Genomic DNA, 22525 nt, shown 5'->3' with positions numbered 1-22525 from the left:
TCTCTGACTTTAAATGAATAACCGTATTGCAATAAACATGATCAAATCATATTCATGCTCAACGCAAACGTCAAATAACATTTATTTAGGTTTAACACTAATCCCGAAAGTATAGGGAGTGTGAGATGATGATCATATCAATCTTGGAACCACTTCCAACACACATCGTCACTTCACCCTCAACTAGTCTCTGTTTATTCTGTAACTCCTGTTTCGAGTTACTAATCTTAGCAACCGAACAAATATCAGATACTCAGGGGCTACTATAAACACTAGTAAGGCACACATCAATAACCTGTATATCAAATGTACCCTTGTTCACTTTGCCATCCTTCTTATCCACCAAATATTCAGGGCATTTCCGCTTCCAGTGACCATTTCCTTTGCAGTGTAAGCACTCAGTTTCAGGCTTTGGTCCAGCTTTGGGCTTCTTCACGAGAGTGACAACTTGTTTGCCATTCTACTTGAAGTTTCCCTTTCTTTCCCTTTGCCCTTTTCTTGAAACTAGTGGTCTTGTCAATCATCAACACTTGATGCTCTTTCTTGATTTCTACCTTCGTCGATTTCAACATCACGAAGAGCTCGGGAATCGTTTTCGTCATCCCTTGCATACTATAGTTCATCACGAAGTTCTAGTAACTTAGTGATGGTGACTAGAGAATTCTGTCAATCACTATCTTATCTGGAAGATTAACTCCCACTTGATTCAAGCGATTGAAGTACCCAGACAATCTGAGCACATGCTCACTAGTTGAGCGATTCTCCTCCATCTTTTAGCTATAGAACTTGTTGGAGACTTTCATATCTCTCAACTCGGGTATTTGCTTGAAATATTAACTTCAATTCCTGGAACATCTCATATGGTCCATGACGTTCAAAACGTCTTTGAAGTCCCGATTCTAAGCCGTTAAGCATGGTGCACTAAACTATCAAGTAGTCATCATATTGAGCTAGCCAAACGTTCATAACGTCTGCATCTGCTCCTGCAATAGGTCTGTCACCTAGCGGTGCATTAAGGACATAATTCTTCTGTGCAGCAATGAGGATAAACCTCAGATCACGGATCCAATCCGCATCATTGCTACTAACATCTTTCAACACAATTTTCTCTAGGAACATATCAAAATAAACATATGAAAGCAACAACGCAAGCTATTGATCTACAACATAATTTGCAAAATACTACCAGGACTAAGTTCATGATAAATTTAAGTTCAATTAATCATATTACTTAAGAACTCCCACTTAGATAGACATCCCTCTAGTCCTCTAAGTGATTACGTGATCCATATCAACTAAACCATGTCCGATCATCACGTGAGATGGAGTAGTTTCAATGGTGAACATCACTATGTTGATCATATCTACTATATGATTCACGTTCAACCTTTCGGTCTCCGCGTTCCGAGGCCATATCTGTATATGCTAGGCTCGTCAAGTATGACCTGAGTATTCCGCGTGTGCAACTGTTTTGCACCCGTTGTATTTGAACATAGAGCCTATCACACCCGATCATCACGTGGTGTCTCAGCACGAAGAACTTTCGCAACGGTGCATACTCAGGGAGAACACTTCTTGATTATTAGTGAGAGATCATCTTAAAATGCTACCGTCAATCAAAGCAAGATAAGATGCATAAAGGATAAACATCACACGCAATCAATATAAGTGATATGATATGGCCATCATCATCTTGTGCTTGTGATCTCCATCTTCGAAGCACCGTCGTGATCACCATCGTCACCGGCGCGACACCTTGATCTCCATTGTAGCATCGTTGTCGTTACGCCATCTATTGCTTCTACGACTATCACTACCGCTTAGAGATAAAGTAAAACAATTACAGGGCGTTTGCATTTCATACAATAAAAGCGACAACCATATGGCTCCTGCCAATTGCCGATAACTTCGGTTACAAAACATGATCATCTCATACAATAAAATATAGCATCACGTCTTGACCATATCACATCACAACATGCCCTGCAAAAACAAGTTAGACGTCCTCTACTTTGTTGTTGCAAATTTTACGTGGCTGCTACGGGCTTAGCAAGAACCGTTCTTACCTACGCATCAAAACCACAACGATAGTTCGTCAAGTTAGTGCTGTTTTAACCTTCGCAAGGACCGGGCGTAGCCACACTCGATTCAGCTAAAGTGAGAGAGACAGACACCCGCCAGCCACCTTTAAGCACAAGTGCTCGTAACGGTGAAACCAGTCTCGCGTAAGCGTACGCGTAATGTCGGTCCGGGCCGCTTCATCTCATAATACCGCCGAACCAAAGTATGACATGCTGGTAAGCAGTATGACTTGTATCGCCCACAACTCACTTGTGTTCTACTCGTGCATATAACATCAACGCATAAAACCTAGGCTCGGATGCCACTGTTGGGGAACGTAGTAATTTCAAAAAAAATTCCTACGCACACGCAAGATCATGGTGATGCATAGCAACGAGAAGGGAGAGTGTTGTCCACGTACCCTCGTAGACCGTAAGCGGAAGCATTATGACAACACGGTTGATGTAGTCGTACGTCTTCACGATCCGACCGATCCAAATACCGAACGTACGTCACCTCCGAGTTCAGCACATGTTCATCTCGATGACGATCCCCGGGCTCCGATCCAGCAAAGCTTCGGGGATGAGTTCCGTCAGCACGATGGCGTGGTGACGATGATGATGCTCCACCGGCACAGGGCTTCGCCTAAACTCCGTGATGATACGACTGAGGTGGAATATGGTGGAGGGGGGCACCGCACACGGCTAAGGAACGATCCGTAGATCAACTTGTGTGTTCTAGGGTGCCCCCCTACCCCCGTATATAAAGGAGGGAGGGGGAGGTGCGGCCGTCCCCCTTGGGGTGCGCCTGGAGGAGTCCTACTCCCACCAGGAGTAGGACTCCCCCCTCTTGCCTTGGTGGAGAAGGAAAGGAGGGAGGGGAAAGAGGAAAGGGGGCGCCGCCCCCCCTTCCTTGTCCTATTCGGACTAGGGGGCAGGGGGCGCGCGGCCTGCCCTGGCCGGCCCTCCTCTTCTCCCTCATGGCCCACTAAGGCCAATTAACCCCCGGGAGGGTTCCGGTAACCCCCCGGTGTTCCGGTAAAATCCCGATTTCACCCGGAACCTTTCCGATGTCCAAACATAGGCTTCCAATATATCAATCTTTATGTCTCGACCATTTTGAGACTCCTCATCATGTCCGTGATCACATCCGGGACTCCAAACAAACTTCGGTACATCAAAACTTATGAACTCATAATAAAACTGTCATCGTAACGTTAAGCGTGCGGACCCTAAGGGTTCGAGAACTATGTAGACATGACCTAGAACCATTCTCGGTCAATAACCAATAGCGGGACCTGGATGCCCATATTGGTTCCTACATATTCTACAAAGATCTTTATCGGTCAAACCGCATAACAACATACGTTGTTCCCTTTGTCATTGGTATGTTACTTGCCCGAGATTTGATCGTCGGTATCCAATACCTAGTTCAATCTCGTTACCGGCAAGTCTCTTTACTCGTTCCGTAATGCATCATCCCGTAACCAACTCATTTGGTCACATTGCTTGCAAGGCTTATAATGATGTGCATTACCGAGAGGGCCCAGAGATACCTCTCCGACAATCGGAGTGACAAAACCTAATCTCGAAATACGCCAACTCAACATGTACCTTCGGAGACACCTGTAGTACTCCTTTATAATCACCCAGTTACGTTGTGACGTTTGGTAGTACCCAAAGTGTTCCTCCGGTAAACGGGAGTTGCATAATTCTCATAGTTACAGGAACATGTATAAGTCATGAAGAAAGCAATAGCAACATACTAAAGGATCAAGTGCTAGGCTAACGGAATGGGTCATGTCAATCACATCATTCTCCTAATGATGTGATCCCATTAATCAAATGACAACTCTTTGTCCATGGCTAGGAAACATAACCATCTTTGATAAACGAGCTAGTCAAGTAGAGGCATACTAGTGACACTATGTTTGTCTATGTATTCACACATGTATTATGTTTCCGGTTAATACAATTCTAGCATGAATAATAAACATTTATCATGAAATAAGGAAATAAATAATAACTTTATTATTGCCTCTAGGGCATATTTCCTTCAAATATAATAGCATGGAACAATAAAAAATTATAGATAGGTCGAAGACGTATCATGAACTCACCCTAATGATGCCATGTCATCATGATTAACAGAATTAAATTTAAATCAGCAATTAATTCAACTATCAAATTCAAATTTAGAAATAAGAAAATAAAAATAGTTTCTAAATTTTCATTTAAAATGTTCATACCATCTGATTAAATCCCTAAGCAATTGTCCAAGTGGAACCAAACTCACTGGGAGTTGTAATTTGGCTCCAACAACAATTAATGTGGACCGATAGCATTTAAATTGGCAGATTTGGAATATTTTTTTATGCATTTCCAAATATTACAAAAACCTGTGTATGTCATTGTTACATTCAATAGTATTTATATGTAAACTATCATGATCAACAAAATCTATTTTTCACCTCAAATAATTATGAAAATGGGAGCTATATTAATTAGAAGATAAGGAAAAGAATAAAAGGGAAAAACTACACTATGTACTTTGGCCTGCTACTACAGTACACGGCCCAGCCCACCCAATGGGCCATCCCCTACCTCTGTTCATCAGAGGTGAGGTGGACGCCACACGCGCGACCATGGCCATGGATGGCCACGTGTCGGCCATTCGCCGCCTCCCTGGCATCTATAAGTCCCCCTCGACCCCCTGCACCCCTAGCCCCTGCTTTCCCACACTTCCTCGCTCACCATCTCCAATTGTGCTCGTGCCCGAGCTCGGTCGTGGCCATGTCCTCGTGCCCGAGCCAGAAGCCTCCCCACGCCACAGGAAGATGATCAGAAGATCCGCATTGCCGCGATGATCTTCCCCACCGAAGGGCACTTCGCCAAGCTGCTGCATCGCGTCGCCCTCGTCTGTCTTCCTCGTTTTCGTCCTTTGGCCACCGCTATCGATAGCGTCGTCATCAAGCCTTCTCGGCCTTCACCGAGCCCGCCATGAGCTCCACGGTGATCTCCTCTCCTTGTTACCCCTCCCCTCACTCAATCTGTCTCGTTTTCCCCTGCACTTCGGCCACCAAGGCCGGAGCTTGCCCGCGCGCCCTGCCTTGCCTCTGTCGCACGATGTTTTACCCAGGTTTGGGCCCTCTCTTGATGAGGTAAAACCCTACGTCATGCTTCTTATATATTGATTGTGATGGGGTACAGAGTACAGATTGATCTACCCCGAGATCATATGAGGATGTTCTAAGCTCTAAACCTTGCGAAGGTGTACGCGTGTTTCTACAGACTAAACCCTATGACTTATATAGACGCCGGGTGTACCTAAGTTTTACACATGGTGGGTTACAATTTAGGGATAAACACGCTAATCCTTACGCTTGAAGTGTATGCCAAGCCTCCAGGAGATCTTCATCTTGATAATGCCGAGGGCCAGGGCAAGCATGGCCCATTCATCAGTCTTCGATGGGTCCTCAACCCACTCCATAACCAAAGGACCAATGTGGCAAACACCCCCTAATTCATAACACCAACAAAGACAACGAGGTTACCGCCCAAACCGCGCCACAAGAGTGACACGGGCGTACGTACGTTTTCGTGAGAATAAATCATCTTGAGTTCTAGAAAAAGCCATCCTGGTTGAAACAACCATTTCGGTTGCTACCACAGCCAAACTTGGAAAATGATTTGATATAACACATAAGTGCTATCTAGTGCAGGTACTAATATGGCCAACAATTAGTACGCCGGATATTGCCAGAAGGCCCTTCCGGCTTGTTTGACTCTCCTAGATAGTTTGGCACATATCGATTCGGGTCAAAGAAAGAAAAAATTCGCAACATCCGTCCCATGACACCAATCTACGCCAAAATAAAGAATGTTGAGTTTCCAGAAACAAACAGTGTGATTAAAGGTATTGCCTAGAATTGCCCTAAAAAATGCACTCCATTAGTTGATCCCTCCTTAGGGGAGTATAAGTACATCCTCGACTATAACACGACTAATAGAGTCGAATTCTCACGCTAATCCAGAGCAGATATGCCAAAATATTTTCATATTCAAGTAACTAATTTCTGGGTAAAAGAAGAAGGAACTCCACGGGCCGACCAAATTCCCCCAGTTCTCCACCGGGCACATTTCTTAGATCGGATAACGTGTCTACCTCGGGGTTTGTCGACTCGCACAATCTTGCGAGTCAAGCGCAATGCAGATTCACACACGACGCGGAAGACAAAAATTGCATTAAAACATTCTACCTATTTCATCAAATGTTTTTTGCGGGGAACCTATTTCATCAGTTGATCCTAGAAGCCATCTCGACCAGTAAAAAACAGCTCATCAGAAATCCCCAAAACAAAAACGGAAACAGAAATAATGTTTCCAGAAGAAACCAGGCAGTGAAAGCCGAGACGGAAAAGTCAAAGATCTCATTGACCAGCGGGACCCCCGCCCTACCCCCACCCGGGGTCGTCTCCGCCGTCTCGACACGGACACACCCCACCGGCCCACCCCGCATCCACCGCAGCCGTGCCGTCCCTCCTCCACCTCCACCCCCTCCCCCGTCCCCGAGGGGTCAGAATCACTCCGCGCTTTCCCTTCCTTCCCACCCAAGCAAGCGAGCGAGGGTAGCCGAGGGCGAGCCCGAGATCGGCGCGAGCTCCCTCCCCGAATCGCCAGCGGGGGCCGCCGGGGTGGGGCGGGCAGCTCGCGGGGTTTATCGGGCTCCTGAGCGGCGTGGCGGCGGCGGCGGCGGGGGGATGATGATGGACGGCGGCGCGGCCGGCACGAGCAACGGCGGATCCGGGGCCGATGGGGACGCCGCCAGGAGGAACAACACCAGGATGCCCAAGTGTGAGTGAGATCTGGCCGCCGCCCCTTTCTTCCCCTGCTTCATATGATTCTCCTCGCTGCCCGTGAACCGGAATGGATGTGGTGTGCTACTGGTGGTGCTCTTGGCGGCGCCGATTTGGTCTGGTTAGTTAGCACGGGGGTCTCGGGATGCTTTGCTTGCTAGGTGGCCGTGTTCTCTCTTACTGTTGGCACCACGATCGGATAGTAGCTTAGCTCTGTACTTCCCTTGCTAAGAACCGGAGCTTACCCTAGTGATTATAGCTCGTTTTATCCAGAGAAGGGCATTCGGACTAGTGTCTAGTTACATGATAGATGGTAGTGCTTGCTTGTGTATGAGCTATGGATATCACTAAACCTTTGGGATCCAAGTGTGGATGGAGTGGTTACTCATGGACGCTCCTGTTCTAGTGGTGTGGCTTATGTTTCTGGCATGCAGGACAATCCTTACTCCTGAATCCTTATGCTCAGATTCCAAGTTCACGCAGCTCGGATAGCAACTAGATTACAATAAGCTTCCTTCATGCTAAGCAACAGAGCTTAATCTAGTAATTTTAGCTCGTTTAATCTAGAAAGAAGAAACACCTTGTGTCTAGTTACTTGATCGCATTGTTTGCTTCTGTATGAGCAATGGATATCAGTACAACTGTGGGATCGATGTGTGGATGAAGTGGTTACTTAGGGGAACTCCTGACCTTGTGGTGCGGCTTGTGTTTCTGACATGCAAGCCAATTCTTACTCCTGGATTCTTATGCGCAGATTCCAAGTTCACGCAGCAGGAGCTGCCGGCCTGCAAGCCGATCCTTACTCCAAAATGGGTAAGCATACTGCCTCCTGAGATTACGGTGTAGAATACAACAGTGCGTGTGCTGGTGCAGCTCACAGATGTTTTGGCTTTGTGTTATGCAGGTTGTCTCGGTGTTTTTCCTTGTCGGCGTCGTCTTTGTCCCAGTTGGTGTCGTTTCGCTACTAGCTGCACAAGATGTACGGCGCTGAGCATCTTTTACACCATGTGTTAACATACACAGTTATACACACTGGCAGTTTCTGACTTCACTTATGCTGACTGACTGCAGGTTGTTGAGATCATTGATCGGTATGATCATGCATGTGTCCCACCTAACATGACTGATAACAAGCTTGCGTACATCCAGAATGAGACTATACCCAAAGACTGCACAAGGATTCTCACGGTAATACATAACTGAACGATTATCTTACCGTATAATTATTTCAAGTGAATAGAATTGTGTTGCGTGTGCAGCTATAAGCAAGCACCTTCTATCAGTCTCTTAGCTAAAATGAGATCTTGTTGCTACCGTGCAGGTTACAAAGGAGATGAAACAGCCAATTTATGTGTACTACCAGCTCGATAACTTTTATCAGAATCATAGAAGGTATAGTCTTATTTGATGTTTTCAGTCCATAACCTCTGGAGCAACTTCACAGCTATCCATTTTCATGTTTCTCTGCAAACTGCAAATCGATTTTGCTGATAATTTGGTTACCATATTGCTAAGAATAGCATGTGTTGGGGGCTTAACATGTACTACAAAATTTCCAATTTCAGGTATGTGAAGAGCCGAAATGATGCACAGCTAAGAGATTATAAGAAGTCAAATACGACAACCTCATGTGACCCTGAGAGGTTCACGGCTGATGGAAAACCAATTGTTCCCTGTGGTCTGATTGCTTGGAGTTTGTTTAATGACACATATAGCTTCACTCGTGGTAAAGACAACTTGACAGTAGACAAGAAGGACATCTCCTGGAAAAGTGATAGGGAGCACAAATTTGCCAAAAATGTCTACCCAAGCAACTTCCAGAATGGTGCGCTCATAGGTGGAAAGAAGCTAAACTCGAGTATCCCGGTATGCAAATTCTTAATCTGTACTGTGTTCCATATATATGTAGGCTACAATTGTTCACTTACTATATATACCCTCAAAATTTTAATTTGCAACAATGGTTCATTTGAGTTCTTTGACTTGGATAAAAGAAGTTCCTCTGGGTATGGAATACCTGTAAAAGTTATTCATGTCAGTTCTCTTTCTATGTGGCAGCTGAGCGAACAGGAGGATCTTATTGTTTGGATGCGGACTGCAGCGCTTCCTACATTCAGAAAGTTATATGGGAGGATATACGTTGATCTCAAGGCGAATGATACCATAACAGTGAGGCTGAGTAACAACTACAATACATATAGCTTCGGTGGCAAGAAGAAGTTGGTCCTTTCCACTGCAACCTGGCTTGGAGGAAAGAATGATTTTCTTGGATTTGCATACCTCATAGTTGGTGGACTCTGTATTTTCTTGGCATTTGCATTCACCTTGCTATACTTGATAAAGCCAAGGTTAGTAGCTTTTGAACTCAGGTCCATTACAGTTAAATGAAAATGTGCCACTGCTGATGTGTACCTTTTGTGTTTGTAAGCCATGCGTGAGACATGCATTTAGCTTTCTTGAGATGCTTGTCCACCTAATGCTACATTTGGAGCAGTAATGCTATGGCTGCAGCTAGTCTTCTGGATTTTGGGAGTGTTTGGTTCGATATGTAACATAGCAACCCCTAGAATTGTTAGTTTTACCTCTTTTTTTTTGTGAAGCATTTGATTCCTTTTTGCACTTGTGACTTGCCACACTTTCTTAGCCTCCTTTTTGCCTAAATTAGCCACACTTGTGGGCTGTGGCCCGTGGCAACTATTTTGGTCGCCATGGCATAGATAGTATGGCAGTTGCTTAAGGTTAGTTGGGGCAAGAGTGATCCGTCCATGTATACTGACATCCTCCTGACTATGGATGATGTACTGTATTTCATCTTGACTCTCCCAGTCTTGGTAAGATTAGGATGGCATTGGGTTGTATCCTTGTATGAGCATAGTTCATGATTTGTTCTTTTTGTTGAAAGAGATTTTGGGTAGAAGCATATACTCCCTCCGTCCTTAAATTCTTGTCTTAGATTTGTTTAGATACGGATGTATCTAATACTAAAACATGACTTGATACATCCGTATTTAGACAAATGTAAGACAAGAATTTTGGGACGGAGGGAGTATATTATTGCCAATGTTAGTAGGGCCAGCCGACCAGGCAAAGGGCAACCAGCTGTTTCCATTTACTTTGCCTTTTATGCTACTAGTATGCGTACACGTGCGTTGCACGTCTTAAATTACAGAGTGGCTTTGGTTAAAAAATCACAGATGTCATTATACAAATGCAGAAATTAAGTGGTTCTAGAATAGAATGGAGACATCCACGTTTTACTGCTTACCGCGAATCGAACTGCTCGCATCCGTTAGATTTAGCAGACCAATGGTTAGGATTGATCTATAGGTCCAATTCAAAACTGGTACACTATATAGTACTCCCTCCGTCCGAAAATACTTGTCATCAAAATGGATAAAAAGAGATGTATCTAGAGCTAAAATACGTCTAGATACATCCCCTTTTATTCATTTTAATGACAAGTATTTCCGGACGGAGGGAGTACTCCCTCCGTCCCAAAATAAGTGTCTCAACTTTGTACTAGCTCCAGTACAAATTTGTACTAAGCTCAAGACACTTATTTTGGGATGGAGGGAGTATAAGTATAGGTATATACAAATAGTTGGTTTACCCTGGTAGTGTACCATCAGTGCTGCATCCATACCAGCTCATACTTTTTTTTTTAAAACGGAGGCAAAAGCTTTGCCTCATCCATTAATTAAGATAGAAAAGAGTTTTTTACAGGACACCCACAAACACGGCATGCGGATTATTCGCGTGAAATAAAAGACCCTAGCTTCTTTGCGCCGGCGATGACCCAAAGGTTGGCCTCGGCAGAGATGGAGGAGAGCAAGATTGGCGGTGGAGCACTCTTATGCTTAAACACTCTTGCATTACGCTCGTTCCAAATCGTCCATGAGACGAGCATAGTGAGGGAGGCCTTGGCTTGGCGGTTCGGCGTACCATCGGCGCAGGTGCTTGCCCACCACTCGTCCACCGAGTCGAACAGGGGCCAAGCGGAAGTGTCAAGCCCGTGCATGAGGAATTTCTCAATGACCAAAGACCAAAGACGCCGGGTGTAGCGGCACTTGTAGAAGAGGTGAGGTCCGCATTCTTGCACCGTCCTGCAAAGAGGGCAGAGATCGCAATTTGGCCACCCACGCTTTGCCAATCTATCCGCCGTCCAAACTCTGTCTTGAAGGGCCAACCAAGCAAAAAATTTGACTTTGGGGGGGGGGGGGGGGGGGGGGCAAACCTTCCAAACCATTTTGTCCAAGGGAGAAAGGACCATCCCTAGGAACTGTGCCCTATACGCGGAGGCCGCCGAGTATTGCCGAGTATTGCCCACAGGTCGTGTGTTTCCAAAGGATATCATCTTCGTTGAGCTCGTCAAGCTGGACCTCATTTAGTATCAACCATAGAGCGAAGAATTGTGTGATGTGCTCGACAGAGACATTGGTAGGGGGGTTTATCTTGAGAATCCAAGCGTTGTGCTTCATGGCCTCCCTCACCTTCCAATTCTTTCTCTTGGAAGCTTCATAGATGAGCGGGGCAATGTCTTTAGGCTTTCGCCCAAGGAGCCAAGGAGAGTCCCAAAAGGGGGTCCTCGCACCGTTACCAACGGTGATGGTGGTGGAAGCATAGAAAAAGTTGAGGTCCTCCTCATTACATGGGTTTCCCATTCCCACCCACATCTTGGTGGGCTCCTTCCATTCGTACCACGGCCATCGCAAACGGAGAGCCCTCGTAAACTTGTCAGTGTTGAGTACCCCAAGGCCGCCGTACTCTAGTGGCCGGCAAACATACTCCCAATTCACCTTGCATTTGGCCCCCGTTGTCTTGTCCGAACGGACCAAAGGAAAGCTCTCTCGAGCTTGTTGACGCTGTGAAGTATGGTTGGTGGGATGACCAACGGGGTGGCGGGGTAGACCACTTGGGAAGTGATCACGGACTTGACAAGGGCCGTACGTCCAATGGTGGTGATGTTTTGGCCATCATACGTTGATAACTTGCTTGCAACTTTGTCCACGAGAAATTGGAGATCCACCAACTTTAGCTTCCAAACAGAGAGGGGGAGCCCCAAGTATCGCAGTGGGAAAGAGGTCTGTGCAGCCGGCAAACTTTGAGTTAGGCGACCCAAATCCAGGTGGTTGCAACGAATGGGCACCGCCGAGCTTTTTTGGAAGTTGGTGCAAAGGCCTGTGACCTCCCCGAACCCCTTCAAAATGCTTGCCAGGTTGTCAACATCCTTTTTGATCGGAGCCAAGAAGACAGCCGCATCGTCCGCATAGAGGGAGGTCCTCAACATGGCTCCCCGCCCCCTGATTCTATGTAGGAGACCCCTCCGAGCTGCCACATCTAAGTTTTTTTGTAGTGGATCGATGGCGATGACGAATAGGAGCGGGGACACGGGGTTTCCCTGCCGAAGGCCCTGTCCATGCTTGATGGGGCTGCCGGCAATGCCATTGAGGATGATCCTCGAGGAAGAGGTGCTAAGGAGGGCTGCGATCCAATCCCTAAATTTGCTCGGAAATCCTCGCCTTTGGAGGAGATCAAGCAAGTATTCCCACTTAACGGAGTCGATACAAAACAAGCACTGTAGGACTTGATACAAAACAACCACATTCTGTGTAAATTGTGTAATGTTACTAACCAGTATTGCTTCTTTTGACCTGTCTGGATGAGAGCCTTCTTACCGTTGTAAACTATGGCCTTTTTGCAGGAAACTGGGAGATCACAACTACCTGTCCTGGAACAGGCACCCCGCAGGCCGCTAAGGGTGTTTCCGAACTCGATATGGCATATGATTGATGCCCGCCTCGACTACGTGAAATGTATCATCATGCCCTAAATGATACATGAGATTGCCAGTAGCTTTAGACCACCTGTGTGTGTAAATGTTAACAGACGGATCTATGTTCTTTTGTTTGTTGTTGTAGGGCATGCATACAGCAGCCGATCCTTGTTGTTGAGTACTACTACGGATTGTATTACTACCTCTGATCCAAAATAAGGGTTGCAGTTTTGAACTAACCCCAGTTTAGAACTGCGACACTTATTTTGGATCGGGGGGAGTATAAGTTTCTCATTTTGTGGTATGGATTTATTAACCATCCTGTAATGTAATGGCTTGTTGACCCTATATGAGATTCGAGACCGTGCATGCCTTTGGGCACCAAAGTCTGGTAATAAGTGCAGCAGATTTGCTGTAATTTCTTTCGGGGTAACAATGAAAGTACTACTAGTTCTTCACGTGCTGCATCGATTCGGTTTTCAGCAGATTCACAGATGCCGCTCAAGAGATAAACACATGCATCCTATCCTATCTAAGGATCTGTTCGATGTCTCGACAAACGCCCGTGCACGCGCGCGCGCGCAACGGGTAGGTAGTAGGTACTCTCGCTCGCGCGCGCGCGGGTAGCTGTTACCTACCGGCGGTCGCCCTCCGTTCCCTCCTCGGAGCGTGGAGTATAGATACCTGGATGGATAGCCGAGGGCCGACGCAGACCGCTGACAGCTGCTGCAGCGAACCTGCCGACGATGGGGACCGGCGGCGACGACGCGGCGGCGGTGCGCACCGCGGGGGAGGCGGCGCGGATGGTCTGGGAGGAGTCGCGGCGCCTGTGGGGCATCGGCACGCCCATCGCCATCGCCACGCTCAGCCTCTTCGCCGTCAGCTCCGTCACCACCGCCTTCGTCGGCCACCTCGGCAACCTGCCCCTCGCCGCCGCCTCCATAGGCCTCTCCGTCTTCTCCACCTTCTCCTTCGGATTCCTCGTACGTGCCCACCCCCCACCCATCTCCTCTCCTCCTCCCCTCTCTTCTCCCCGGCGCCATTGCTGACCGGCACCGGCATGCATGCAGCTGGGCATGGGGAGCGCGCTGGAGACGCTGTGCGGGCAGGCGTTCGGCGCCGGCCAGGTGGCCATGCTGGGCGTCTACCTGCAGCGCTCCTGGATCGTGCTCATCGCCGCCTCCCTCCTCATGGTGCCCTTCTACGCCCTCGCCGAGCCGCTGCTCCTCGCCATCGGCCAGGACGCCGCCGTGGCGCGCGAGGCGGCGCGGTTCGCGCTCCGCATCCTGCCCGGCGCGCTCTCCTTCGCCGTCAACTTCCCCACCGCCAAGTTCCTGCAGGCGCAGCGCAAGGTGCTGGTGCTGGCCTGGGTCGGCGTGGCCGGGCTCGGCTTCCACGCCGCGCTCACCTACCTCCTCGTCGCCGTCCTCGGCCGGGGCCTCCCCGGCGCCGCCGCCGCCTACGACGTCTCGCTCTGGGCCATCGCGCTCGCCCAGGCCGCCTACATCGTCGGCTGGTGCCGGGACGGCTGGCGGGGCTGGTCCGCGGCCGCGTTCAGCGACATGTGGGCCTTCGTCCGCCTCTCGCTCGAGTCCGCCGTCATGCTCTGCCTCGAGATCTGGTACATCGGCATGATCACCGTCCTCACCGGCCACCTCCAGGGCGCCCAGATCGCCGTCGACTCCCTCGGCATCTGGTACTACTTGACACTCGTTACCAAAACCCGTTACATTTTCATGGCTGTCCATCTGACACATTTGTGGCTTTGCAGCATGAATGTGAACGGATGGGAGGGCATGATCTTCATCGGCCTCAACGCCGCCATCAGCGTTCGGGTGTCCAACGAGCTGGGCTCCGGCCGGCCGAGGGCGGCGAAGCACGCGGTCATGGTCGTCGTCGGCGAGTCGCTGCTCATCGGGCTGCTCTGCATGGCCCTCGTGCTCGTCTTCAGGGACAGCTTCTCCGTCATCTACACCACCGACTCGGAGCTCCAGCACGCCGTCTCCAGGATCGCGGGGCTGCTCGGCCTCACCATGGTGCTCAACAGCGTGCAGCCCGTGCTTTCAGGCATGTTTCTTTTCTTACCCTCACACCATTGCTAGTTTCATTTTGTAATTTTGTTCATGTCTGCTCAACCTCATCTTATTCAGGGGTCGCCATTGGAGGAGGGTGGCAGGGCCTTGTCGCATACATCAACCTGGGCTGTTACTACATCTTCGGGCTGCCACTGGGGTATCTTCTCGGCTACAAGTTCAGCTACGGAGTTGGGGTAATTGGTTTTGTCATTTAAACTCTACTGCAAATTGCAAAATTTAAAAAGAAGAAGAATGTTTGGGGTGTGATTCCACGATAATTTTGGTTATGAATTTTGCGACATTGGTTGTGATTTTAGGGGATTTGGGCCGGCATGCTTTGTGGGATTGCACTTCAGACACTGATTTTGATCTTCATAGTGTGGAGAACGGATTGGAACGCAGAGGTATGAATAAAATTCCTTCCCACCTTTGTTCGATTTCGAATATGTTGTACATAAATGTTGTTCATATGGAAAATGCTGAGCTTTTCACCTTGCTCATGTCTCATGCCCTACAACCGCAGGCTGCGCTGGCTTCAAGCCGTGTGCGAAAGTGGGGCGGCGCAGATGTAACCAAACCTCTCCTGGAGTAGAACTAGATCACCATGATGAATAAAACTCTGTTTCCCCGAAGAAAGAGAGAAGCATGCCCCTATTACCTTGTGGCGCTGATGTAAAATTTAGTTTTCTAGTCACATTTGTAAGATGGTCATTCTCATGCCATCATTTTTTTCTTTTCCTTTTTGAACCATTTTCCAAATTTTCTTAGACCATGCTATGCAGTGGCATCTGTGTGCTTTAGTTGTATAAAACTAGAAGGAAATGTGCGCCTTGCTGCGCCGTTGTCTCTCACCATTGGGGCAGCAAGTTTTTTTCCTTTGACATTTGTTGTAGTCTGTCTGGTTTTCATTTCATGGAATTCTCTCTACCCAGCAACCCTGGAAATTTCAAAAGGAATGCACATTACACATCCATGCAGTCAATCTTGCCACAATAGATTTTCTGAAATGCAACGAAAGGCGGAGAATACTTGGACATAACTACTATTATCCACATACCAAATACTCAACATATTTCCCTTTTTTTGAGGGAATACTCGACAGAATTACCCCCTCTGTTGATGGTCTCACCTGGCGAGAATGGAAATTTTCTCCCAGATGATCTCTTCACTTGTCAAGGCGCCTTTCCAGTCGATGGCGAGGTGATTGACACTGGCAAAGACACTGAAGGTGCCTTTAGGCTTTAGCCAATCTTTACTCACGAAACTATCACCGGATGGTGCCCTGGTTGCTGACAGTGGGACCCAAACAACAGAACCAGGGAGAGCAACCAGAGGGCTTTGCACCCACTCTGCCCACACAGTAGTTGCAAAAGATTATATGGCTTCTGCTGAGATGCCACAATCATCTTGGGAGTTTCAAAATACCCCCAACATCGCAATCCTACCAACCTCATACGCGGTGCAGAATCATGTAAAATTTCTCCATTATGCGAAACATGATTAGAATTATTCGTCATTGCAAGATGTTCGTCGCACGGCTGAATCACTTGCCACATTCAGCAGTCACCACAGCACCGGAAGCCTACTACCAGAGTTCAAGTAGCTCCAGCTAGCTAAACTGGCCAGTGAACCATCACTACAACACATCCCTTCTCCTTGGCTCCCTCACTCCCCAGCAAGAGCACAACAGGAACTATCCCAGGGGGCGAGATTCAGAGCTTCTCGGCCATCCTGCGCAGCAGCGCGGCCCCTAGTGGCTCCTCGGTCGGGTTCTTGGTGAGCCATGCCTGCGCGGCCTCGAGGTCAGGGAGCACCGGCGCGCCGGACTTCCTCCAGCTCTCGGCGTCGGCGGTCTTGAACCGGTCCAGGAGCAGCGCGTGCATCCCGATGCTCCGTGCGGGGACGTAGTCCTTGCGGTAGCTGTCGCCGATGTGGAGCGCCTCTTCCGGTGCGACGTTCCCCGCCATCTCCAGCGCGATCTTGTAGATTTTTGGGTCAGGTTTCTCAACGCCGACGATGCCTGAGAACACCCCGAAGTCCCACTCCGAGCCCTAGATGCACAACTAAGACATGCATCAGGTGACTGCTTTTATAAGACGACAAACGGTTGGAAAGGCAGTGACTGTCGTGTGTGATGTTATCAAACCTGATTCAGCCCTAACGCAGGCAAGATGACCTCTTTGTAACGGTACTCTGCATTGCTGACGATGCCAACTGTGATACCCTTCTCCCTCAGCCCTCTCATGAAGGGCTGTGCATCAGGAAACACCGAGTATGGTGCGGAGGAGCCGAAGGCGGAATAAATACGCTTGAACACTTTGTCAAATGTCTCATCATCGTAATCATAGCCAGCCTGCAGTATAAGTTGAACAATCAGATCACTAGGAAAATGAAAAGGTCAACGCTAATTCCTGAAAAAAAAATCTGCAAAATGGTTTTACCTTAACAAATGAATCCTTGACACAAATCCTCCACCATTCAATCGTTGGCATCTTTGCCGCAAATCCAAAGCATGGGTATTTCCTCGCCATCTCAGTGTATGCAAGCTTGAAGCCTTCGTGCATTCGATCATAGTCAGGGCATGGCTTTCCGGCAGACTTAGCAGCCATGCAGTAGTAATCACCAAGCCGTCCTTTGTAAGCAAGCAGAGTACCAGTCACATCCACAGTGACCAACCGTAACTTCGATAGCAGCGACATGTCTGATGATGATCTGAACTAGAGCCTCTGTTATATTCTTCTGTTTGCAAAGCCAAATAAGGAGAATCAGGGCAACATGCATAACCGACGATTCACACATATGGCATACACTTGAGTATAATTAACTACTCCTGAATAATAACTGAGATTTTTTTGTACTCCAGATAACATGCATGAAAGGAAATAACAGTTCAAACTAAGCATTTTACAGCAGAAATCAAACTTGCACTAACAAGCAACAACCCCTCCTTCCCAACAGATATCAAATATGTTTTTCCTCATTGCAACGGCCAATGGATGTAACATGACAAATTTTAAAGGAAGAAGCAAGCATACAGATTCACAGTGCTAAGCTAAATGACTCGCATGGAATCAATCAGTCGAAATGGTGAGAAATCAAATCACATTGTAACAGGGAAACAAAGTAAAAAGGAGGCCATGAACTGCTAAACAATCACATTATCACTGGATACAGTAATGGGGACAACAGCCCACAAAACAAAGAGTTTCAACCTAAATAGACCACTTAGCAGTTCGCACTCCATTAAAATTTGTTGTACTGAAACAAAATATGCTACTAGTAGTTAATGCAGAGCATGATAACATTGATCTGGATCCCCTTATTTCTCAGTTAAAATAAGCAAGTGAGGTCGGCTCAAAGCAGATAACACAAAGCCAGAGCGCCGTGCCTTTATACTGCCTTTACAGTCTAACACCCCCCGCATCCAAATCAAATCTTATCCGTTGCCATTACCTCGAGCAGATGACCAAAGACTGCTTCTCCGGCCGGCAAGAATGCCTGCAGAAACACGAACCACCGAGGAATCAGGGACGGCCCAACGGCGGCAAGATCCTAGCTTTCCGCGCAAGAACACGACAGGAACCAAGAAATAAATGAAATAATCCAATCCGGATATACCACCTCCTGAATCAATCCGGCGACGCTGCGGCTGGGAGAGGAGGATTCCGGTGGAAGTCGCGGCGCGCAGGCTCAGGCTGAGATCTCAGAGAAGGGGAAGGAGAGGCTGATTCATTTCTGGGTGTGGGAGGATTTCTGGGTTGGGAGATGGGATTTTGCTGGGTTTGTTCTCGCCGGCTATAAAGTCTCGGGGCTTTGGGAGCGGGGAGTGGAAATCTGTGGAATTCGGGAGCGGAATACCGGCGGTGCTCGTCCACGGTTTTGCTGGTTCATCGGATTGCAGCTCAAGGCAGGGGGGCGATAGGGTGTTTTGGAAGAGATGGGTGTGCCATGTCAGCAGTGGACCAGCTGCACTCTTTAGAGGAATATATAGTATTATTAAAACGCTGTAAAAAAAGCTAGTAAGAGTAGTAATTAATACTGTCATAGAAAAGGATAGTGTTTTGTGGTAAAGTTTGTAATACCTGCGTAAACGAAACATGAACAATCTAAAATCTATAACAGGGAAATATAAATGTTGTTGGAGCGGGGAGCAAGGGCGATGATCCGGCCACCCGGGTGACATCAGTGGCTAGCTAGCAACATCGATAGGACGATCACCTCTAAGGGGTTTAGCGGCGCCTTCGGTTATTTCTTTTGGAGACGAGGCCATGAGGTAGGGACACCGGCGACCCGGTATCAGAGTGGTCATGCAAGAAGTCAATGATTGTCAGTGGTCGACAAAGGCGAGAGGGGAAGTTGCAGGGTTGTGGTAGGAAAGTGGGAGGTGGGACCCGAGTTAGGAGAATGAACCTTATTCGTGAAGGAGAATACCAGGGAAAGAGTTGGCCGGGGAGGAGGGCATGCAGTAGAAGAAGAGTGAGCATTAGTTGAGGCTAGATATCCCACGGTTGTTATCTACTAGGCTTTTTATGTTACCATATATTTACTCTTTCGCTCTCTTTCCAGTTCGAATCCTTTATCTATAGTGGCATCTTCATCCACCATCATCTTATTCTTTAATATTGATGATAAACAATAGGGAAAGTAAATAATCTCGATACTTCTACTCCATTCTCGTTAAGTTGGAGGAGGGAAGTGACCCTAGTGACAACGGCAATAACCTATAAGGGTCCGGCTAACGGTATATTCAGTTACTCCCTCTGAGAGAGAGAGAGGCCACAAGGAAGGGTTGTCGCCATCCAAGAGTAGATCAGTGACCTTTAGAACGATAGTAAAGGCAAATCAATGACTTGTGTAGAAATTTTTCGGTGGTCTACGTGATGTTGGAGGAGGAAGGGGTGAATTTGGGTCGTTAATCAGAAGGTGGGACTTGGGTAATGGAAAGACCTAGATTCGTGAAGGGGCATACCAAAGAGAGGACATGGAGGGGGGGGGGGTGAAGAGAGTCTGCAGTACAGAAGGACTGTGCATCAGTTGAGGTTGGCCAGCACACGGTCATTGTCTGCTAGTTTTTTTATGCGATGCTATGTTTACTCTCTCACTATGTTTCCCGTTTTCCTTAGTCCATTGTGGCATTTGTTCCATGATTACTATGAATTTCTTTGTTCTACATCTTCTTTAATGTGTTGTTTTAGCAAACTTTTGGTTGAGTTGATAGAGACACTATTCAAATAAGATTGATGTACCTACATTCTTTCTTGATTGCAAAACCCGTTCCAAGAATAATAAAGTAGGTTTACTTGTAGGCTGGCACACCATATTTAAATTAAATGAAAACATGTTTATCATTTTAAAAATAATTTGTGTCCAAGTTGGTGTTGTTTGAGATGGATCCAACGCTAAATGTTAAACACATCATCACCTATTATAGACAAGACATGAGATGTTGATAGTATGTAAAGTGGACTAGCTAAAGAAATATAAAATTTGACAAACAATACTAAATAGTAAAGGTGAGAGAGGCTATTGGAGGACAACTACAAGTGACAACTCTTACATTCGAGAAATTTCTATTAGTTAAAGTTAGGTAAATACTCATATTCTAAGAACCTTCATCGTACTGAAATTTATTCATTGCAAAACCGCCAATCAATATTTTTACAGATATTAACATAGCCACAAAAGTATAAATATGCAAGTGACAAAACTTATCAAGAATAGTCCTAAAGAAACATAGTGAGAACAGAATGTTTTTTTTGCTTAACTAAGACAGAATTCAGTTTGCTAAAACTTCCAAAAAGAATTTAACAAATATAATAAAACATCCGTGTGAAAATATGGTCTTGCATTAGCATTTTCATAGTCGTAATGATAGAGATTTGAGTTGTAGAACAAAAAACTTCAAGTTTTAATATTGCCAACACAATTGTGTGATTTATGTTTTCATAAGACTAGGTTTAGTATAATTATATTAATTTAAAAATATACTCCCCCGTTCCATATTAGTTGTCACTGCCAACTAATATGGAACAGAGGGATTAGTAAAGATTTAATGATAATGAGTTGGAAGGAAGTAAAAAATAGTTACTATAAATGTTGTAGGTTCCTTTGCAAATTGTTATTTGTAATAAAACAATGGGTTTGCTAAAACTCATTCGAATGCTTTTTTCTTTGGTCTCATTCACTTTTGTGGCCGTCGGATCAAAACGCTCCGCGATTTGTTTTTCTAAGCGACGCGAGCGTGCCCTGCTCGTCCCGTACGAGGAGCAGCTCATGTGCGTGAGCTTTACCCAGGCTTTTTGCTTGCTTATTTTGCCCGAGCTGGGCTATGTGGGCTTTTTCTTTTCCTTTGTCCCCGACCAAAAAAGAAATATGTGGATCGAAGGATGTGAACACTGCATAGCTTTTTGCATGTTTTGTCATTTGTTTACTTTCAGGGGTAAGCTCTTTGTAAGGGCGTTTTTAACTTTTTTTCTCATGATTAATTGTTGTTTTAGTTTTTTGTTTTCTATTTTTTTCTTATTTCACTATATTAATAGAATTTTGTTTCACTCTTTTCTTATTTTTATTATATTCATTTTATTTTAAGTATAATATTCATTTGTTACCCAAGATTGCAAATTGATTGTTTAGGTTATATTTTTATAATATTTTCCTCTTATTATTATTATTATTATTATTATTATTATTACTATTATTATTATTTTAAAAGAATCACCGTGCCAACACATTAATGAAGTTTAGATTGAAAAATAGGGTGTTAGTGGGACATGGGCCACTTACATATCTACCACTAGACATGCAACTACAAGCGGTGTAACCCGATTGCAATTGCACCGGCACAAAGCAATTGCAACTGGGGTTGGGAGGGGAAGTTGTCGGGGCCAGTTGCATGTTCGTATTGGAAATGCAACTGCAAGCGTTGTAATCCGACTGCAACTGCATGTGGCACAAATCGACTGCAACTGAGGTCCGGAGAGGAGTTGTCGGGATAGTTGCATGTCCATCACTAGACATGCAACTGCAAGTGTTGTAACCCGACTGCAGCTTCAAGCATTGTTACCCGACTGCAACTGCAGGGGGGCACAAAACACTGCAACTGGGCCAGGAAAGAAGTTATCGAGGCCAGTTTTCATGTCCACCACTAGACATGCAACTGCAAGTGTTGTAACCCGACTGCAACTGCGCGGGGCATAAAGCGACTGCAACTTGGGCTAGGAGAAGTGTTGTCGAGGCCAGTTGCATGCACATCACTAGACATGCAATTACAAGTGTTGTAACCCGTCTGCAATTGCACGAGCACAAAGTGACTGCAACTGCATCAAGCGGGAGTTATCGGGATCAATTGCATGTGCACCACTAAACATGCAATTTGCAAGCATTTGCCTGTTCTTAAATATTTTTACTACTAAAAAAGGTGCAGTATACATATATACATGGCGTGTTGTTTGTATGTACATGTGTGCCCGTTTGAAGGCATGTACATGCAGCCGGCCGGGACACGAGAAGAGAAAAAAATACAAATGCGGAGAAGACGAATGAAGACACACTCACGCAACAAAACTCACTCCACTCAACGGCACGTCACACCCAGCTCACATGTACGAGCCATACATGCAGCCGAGGGGCGGACTTACGTGGAACAAACAACAACAGCGTGGCAGATACGATCGGGTCCAAAATCTTTTCTCTTATTTTCTTGTTCGCTTTCCATACAAGCCCAAATAATTTTTGATGAAAGCCCGCTGATAAAAGGGACAA

General features: G+C 46.5%; 3 protein-coding genes across 4 annotated transcripts; 2 read left to right on the top strand and 1 right to left on the bottom strand.

The window, feature by feature from the left end:
- The first annotated feature begins 6567 nt into the window (after positions 1-6567).
- Positions 6568-13037, top strand: LOC123160180 (ALA-interacting subunit 3). Its single transcript, XM_044577987.1, has 8 exons — positions 6568-6914; positions 7671-7729; positions 7821-7895; positions 7988-8104; positions 8238-8308; positions 8482-8782; positions 8975-9264; positions 12618-13037. Exons 1-8 carry the CDS (start codon positions 6821-6823, stop codon positions 12670-12672), a joined length of 1062 nt encoding a protein of 353 aa, XP_044433922.1. The 5' UTR covers positions 6568-6820; the 3' UTR covers positions 12673-13037.
- A 308-nt stretch (positions 13038-13345) lies between these two features.
- LOC123160178 (protein DETOXIFICATION 34) lies at positions 13346-15677 on the top strand. The gene is made up of 6 exons (XM_044577986.1): positions 13346-13672; positions 13760-14385; positions 14461-14756; positions 14840-14958; positions 15082-15168; positions 15288-15677. Exons 1-6 carry the CDS (start codon positions 13436-13438, stop codon positions 15354-15356), a joined length of 1434 nt encoding a protein of 477 aa, XP_044433921.1. The 5' UTR covers positions 13346-13435; the 3' UTR covers positions 15357-15677.
- Positions 15678-16228: 551 nt separating this feature from the next.
- LOC123160181 (haloacid dehalogenase-like hydrolase domain-containing protein 3) lies at positions 16229-18715 on the bottom strand. 2 transcript variants are annotated; one of them, XM_044577989.1, is made up of 5 exons: positions 18386-18715; positions 18218-18262; positions 17206-17500; positions 16911-17117; positions 16229-16815 (listed from the first exon to the last, which is right to left on the bottom strand). In XM_044577989.1, the coding sequence occupies exons 3-5, from the start codon at positions 17461-17463 to the stop codon at positions 16477-16479; spliced, it is 804 nt and encodes a 267-aa protein (XP_044433924.1). In that variant the 5' UTR covers positions 17464-17500; positions 18218-18262; positions 18386-18715; the 3' UTR covers positions 16229-16476. The 2 variants fall into 2 exon arrangements, with proteins under 2 accessions (XP_044433924.1, XP_044433923.1); XM_044577988.1 differs by having other exon boundaries at positions 17206-17503; positions 18386-18713.
- Between the last annotated feature and the right edge of the window lie 3810 nt (positions 18716-22525).

This window comes from Triticum aestivum, chromosome 7B (assembly GCF_018294505.1).
Source record: "Triticum aestivum cultivar Chinese Spring chromosome 7B, IWGSC CS RefSeq v2.1, whole genome shotgun sequence".
In the NCBI taxonomy this organism is placed as follows: Eukaryota; Viridiplantae; Streptophyta; class Magnoliopsida; order Poales; family Poaceae; genus Triticum; species Triticum aestivum.
This window is presented reverse-complemented; position numbering and strand designations above follow the sequence as displayed.

Bases quoted from the DNA above. Each gene is read 5' to 3' on its own strand.
- LOC123160180 (XM_044577987.1), top strand. From the start codon at position 6,821: ATGATGATGGACGGCGGCGCGGCCGGCACGAGCAACGGCGGATCCGGG. The intron at 8,309-8,481 runs GTATAGTCTTAT...TTCCAATTTCAG, and splicing joins TTTTATCAGAATCATAGAAG to GTATGTGAAGAGCCGAAATG. The intron at 8,783-8,974 runs GTATGCAAATTC...TCTATGTGGCAG, and splicing joins AGCTAAACTCGAGTATCCCG to CTGAGCGAACAGGAGGATCT.
- LOC123160178 (XM_044577986.1), top strand. From the start codon at position 13,436: ATGGGGACCGGCGGCGACGACGCGGCGGCGGTGCGCACCGCGGGGGAG. The intron at 14,386-14,460 runs GTACTACTTGAC...GTGGCTTTGCAG, and splicing joins GTCGACTCCCTCGGCATCTG to CATGAATGTGAACGGATGGG. The intron at 15,169-15,287 runs GTATGAATAAAA...CTACAACCGCAG, and splicing joins GAACGGATTGGAACGCAGAG to GCTGCGCTGGCTTCAAGCCG.
- LOC123160181 (XM_044577989.1), bottom strand. From the start codon at position 17,463: ATGTCGCTGCTATCGAAGTTACGGTTGGTCACTGTGGATGTGACTGGT. The intron at 17,118-17,205 runs GTAAAACCATTT...CTTATACTGCAG, and splicing joins TCAAGGATTCATTTGTTAAG to GCTGGCTATGATTACGATGA. The intron at 16,816-16,910 runs GTTTGATAACAT...TTGTGCATCTAG, and splicing joins CTGCGTTAGGGCTGAATCAG to GGCTCGGAGTGGGACTTCGG.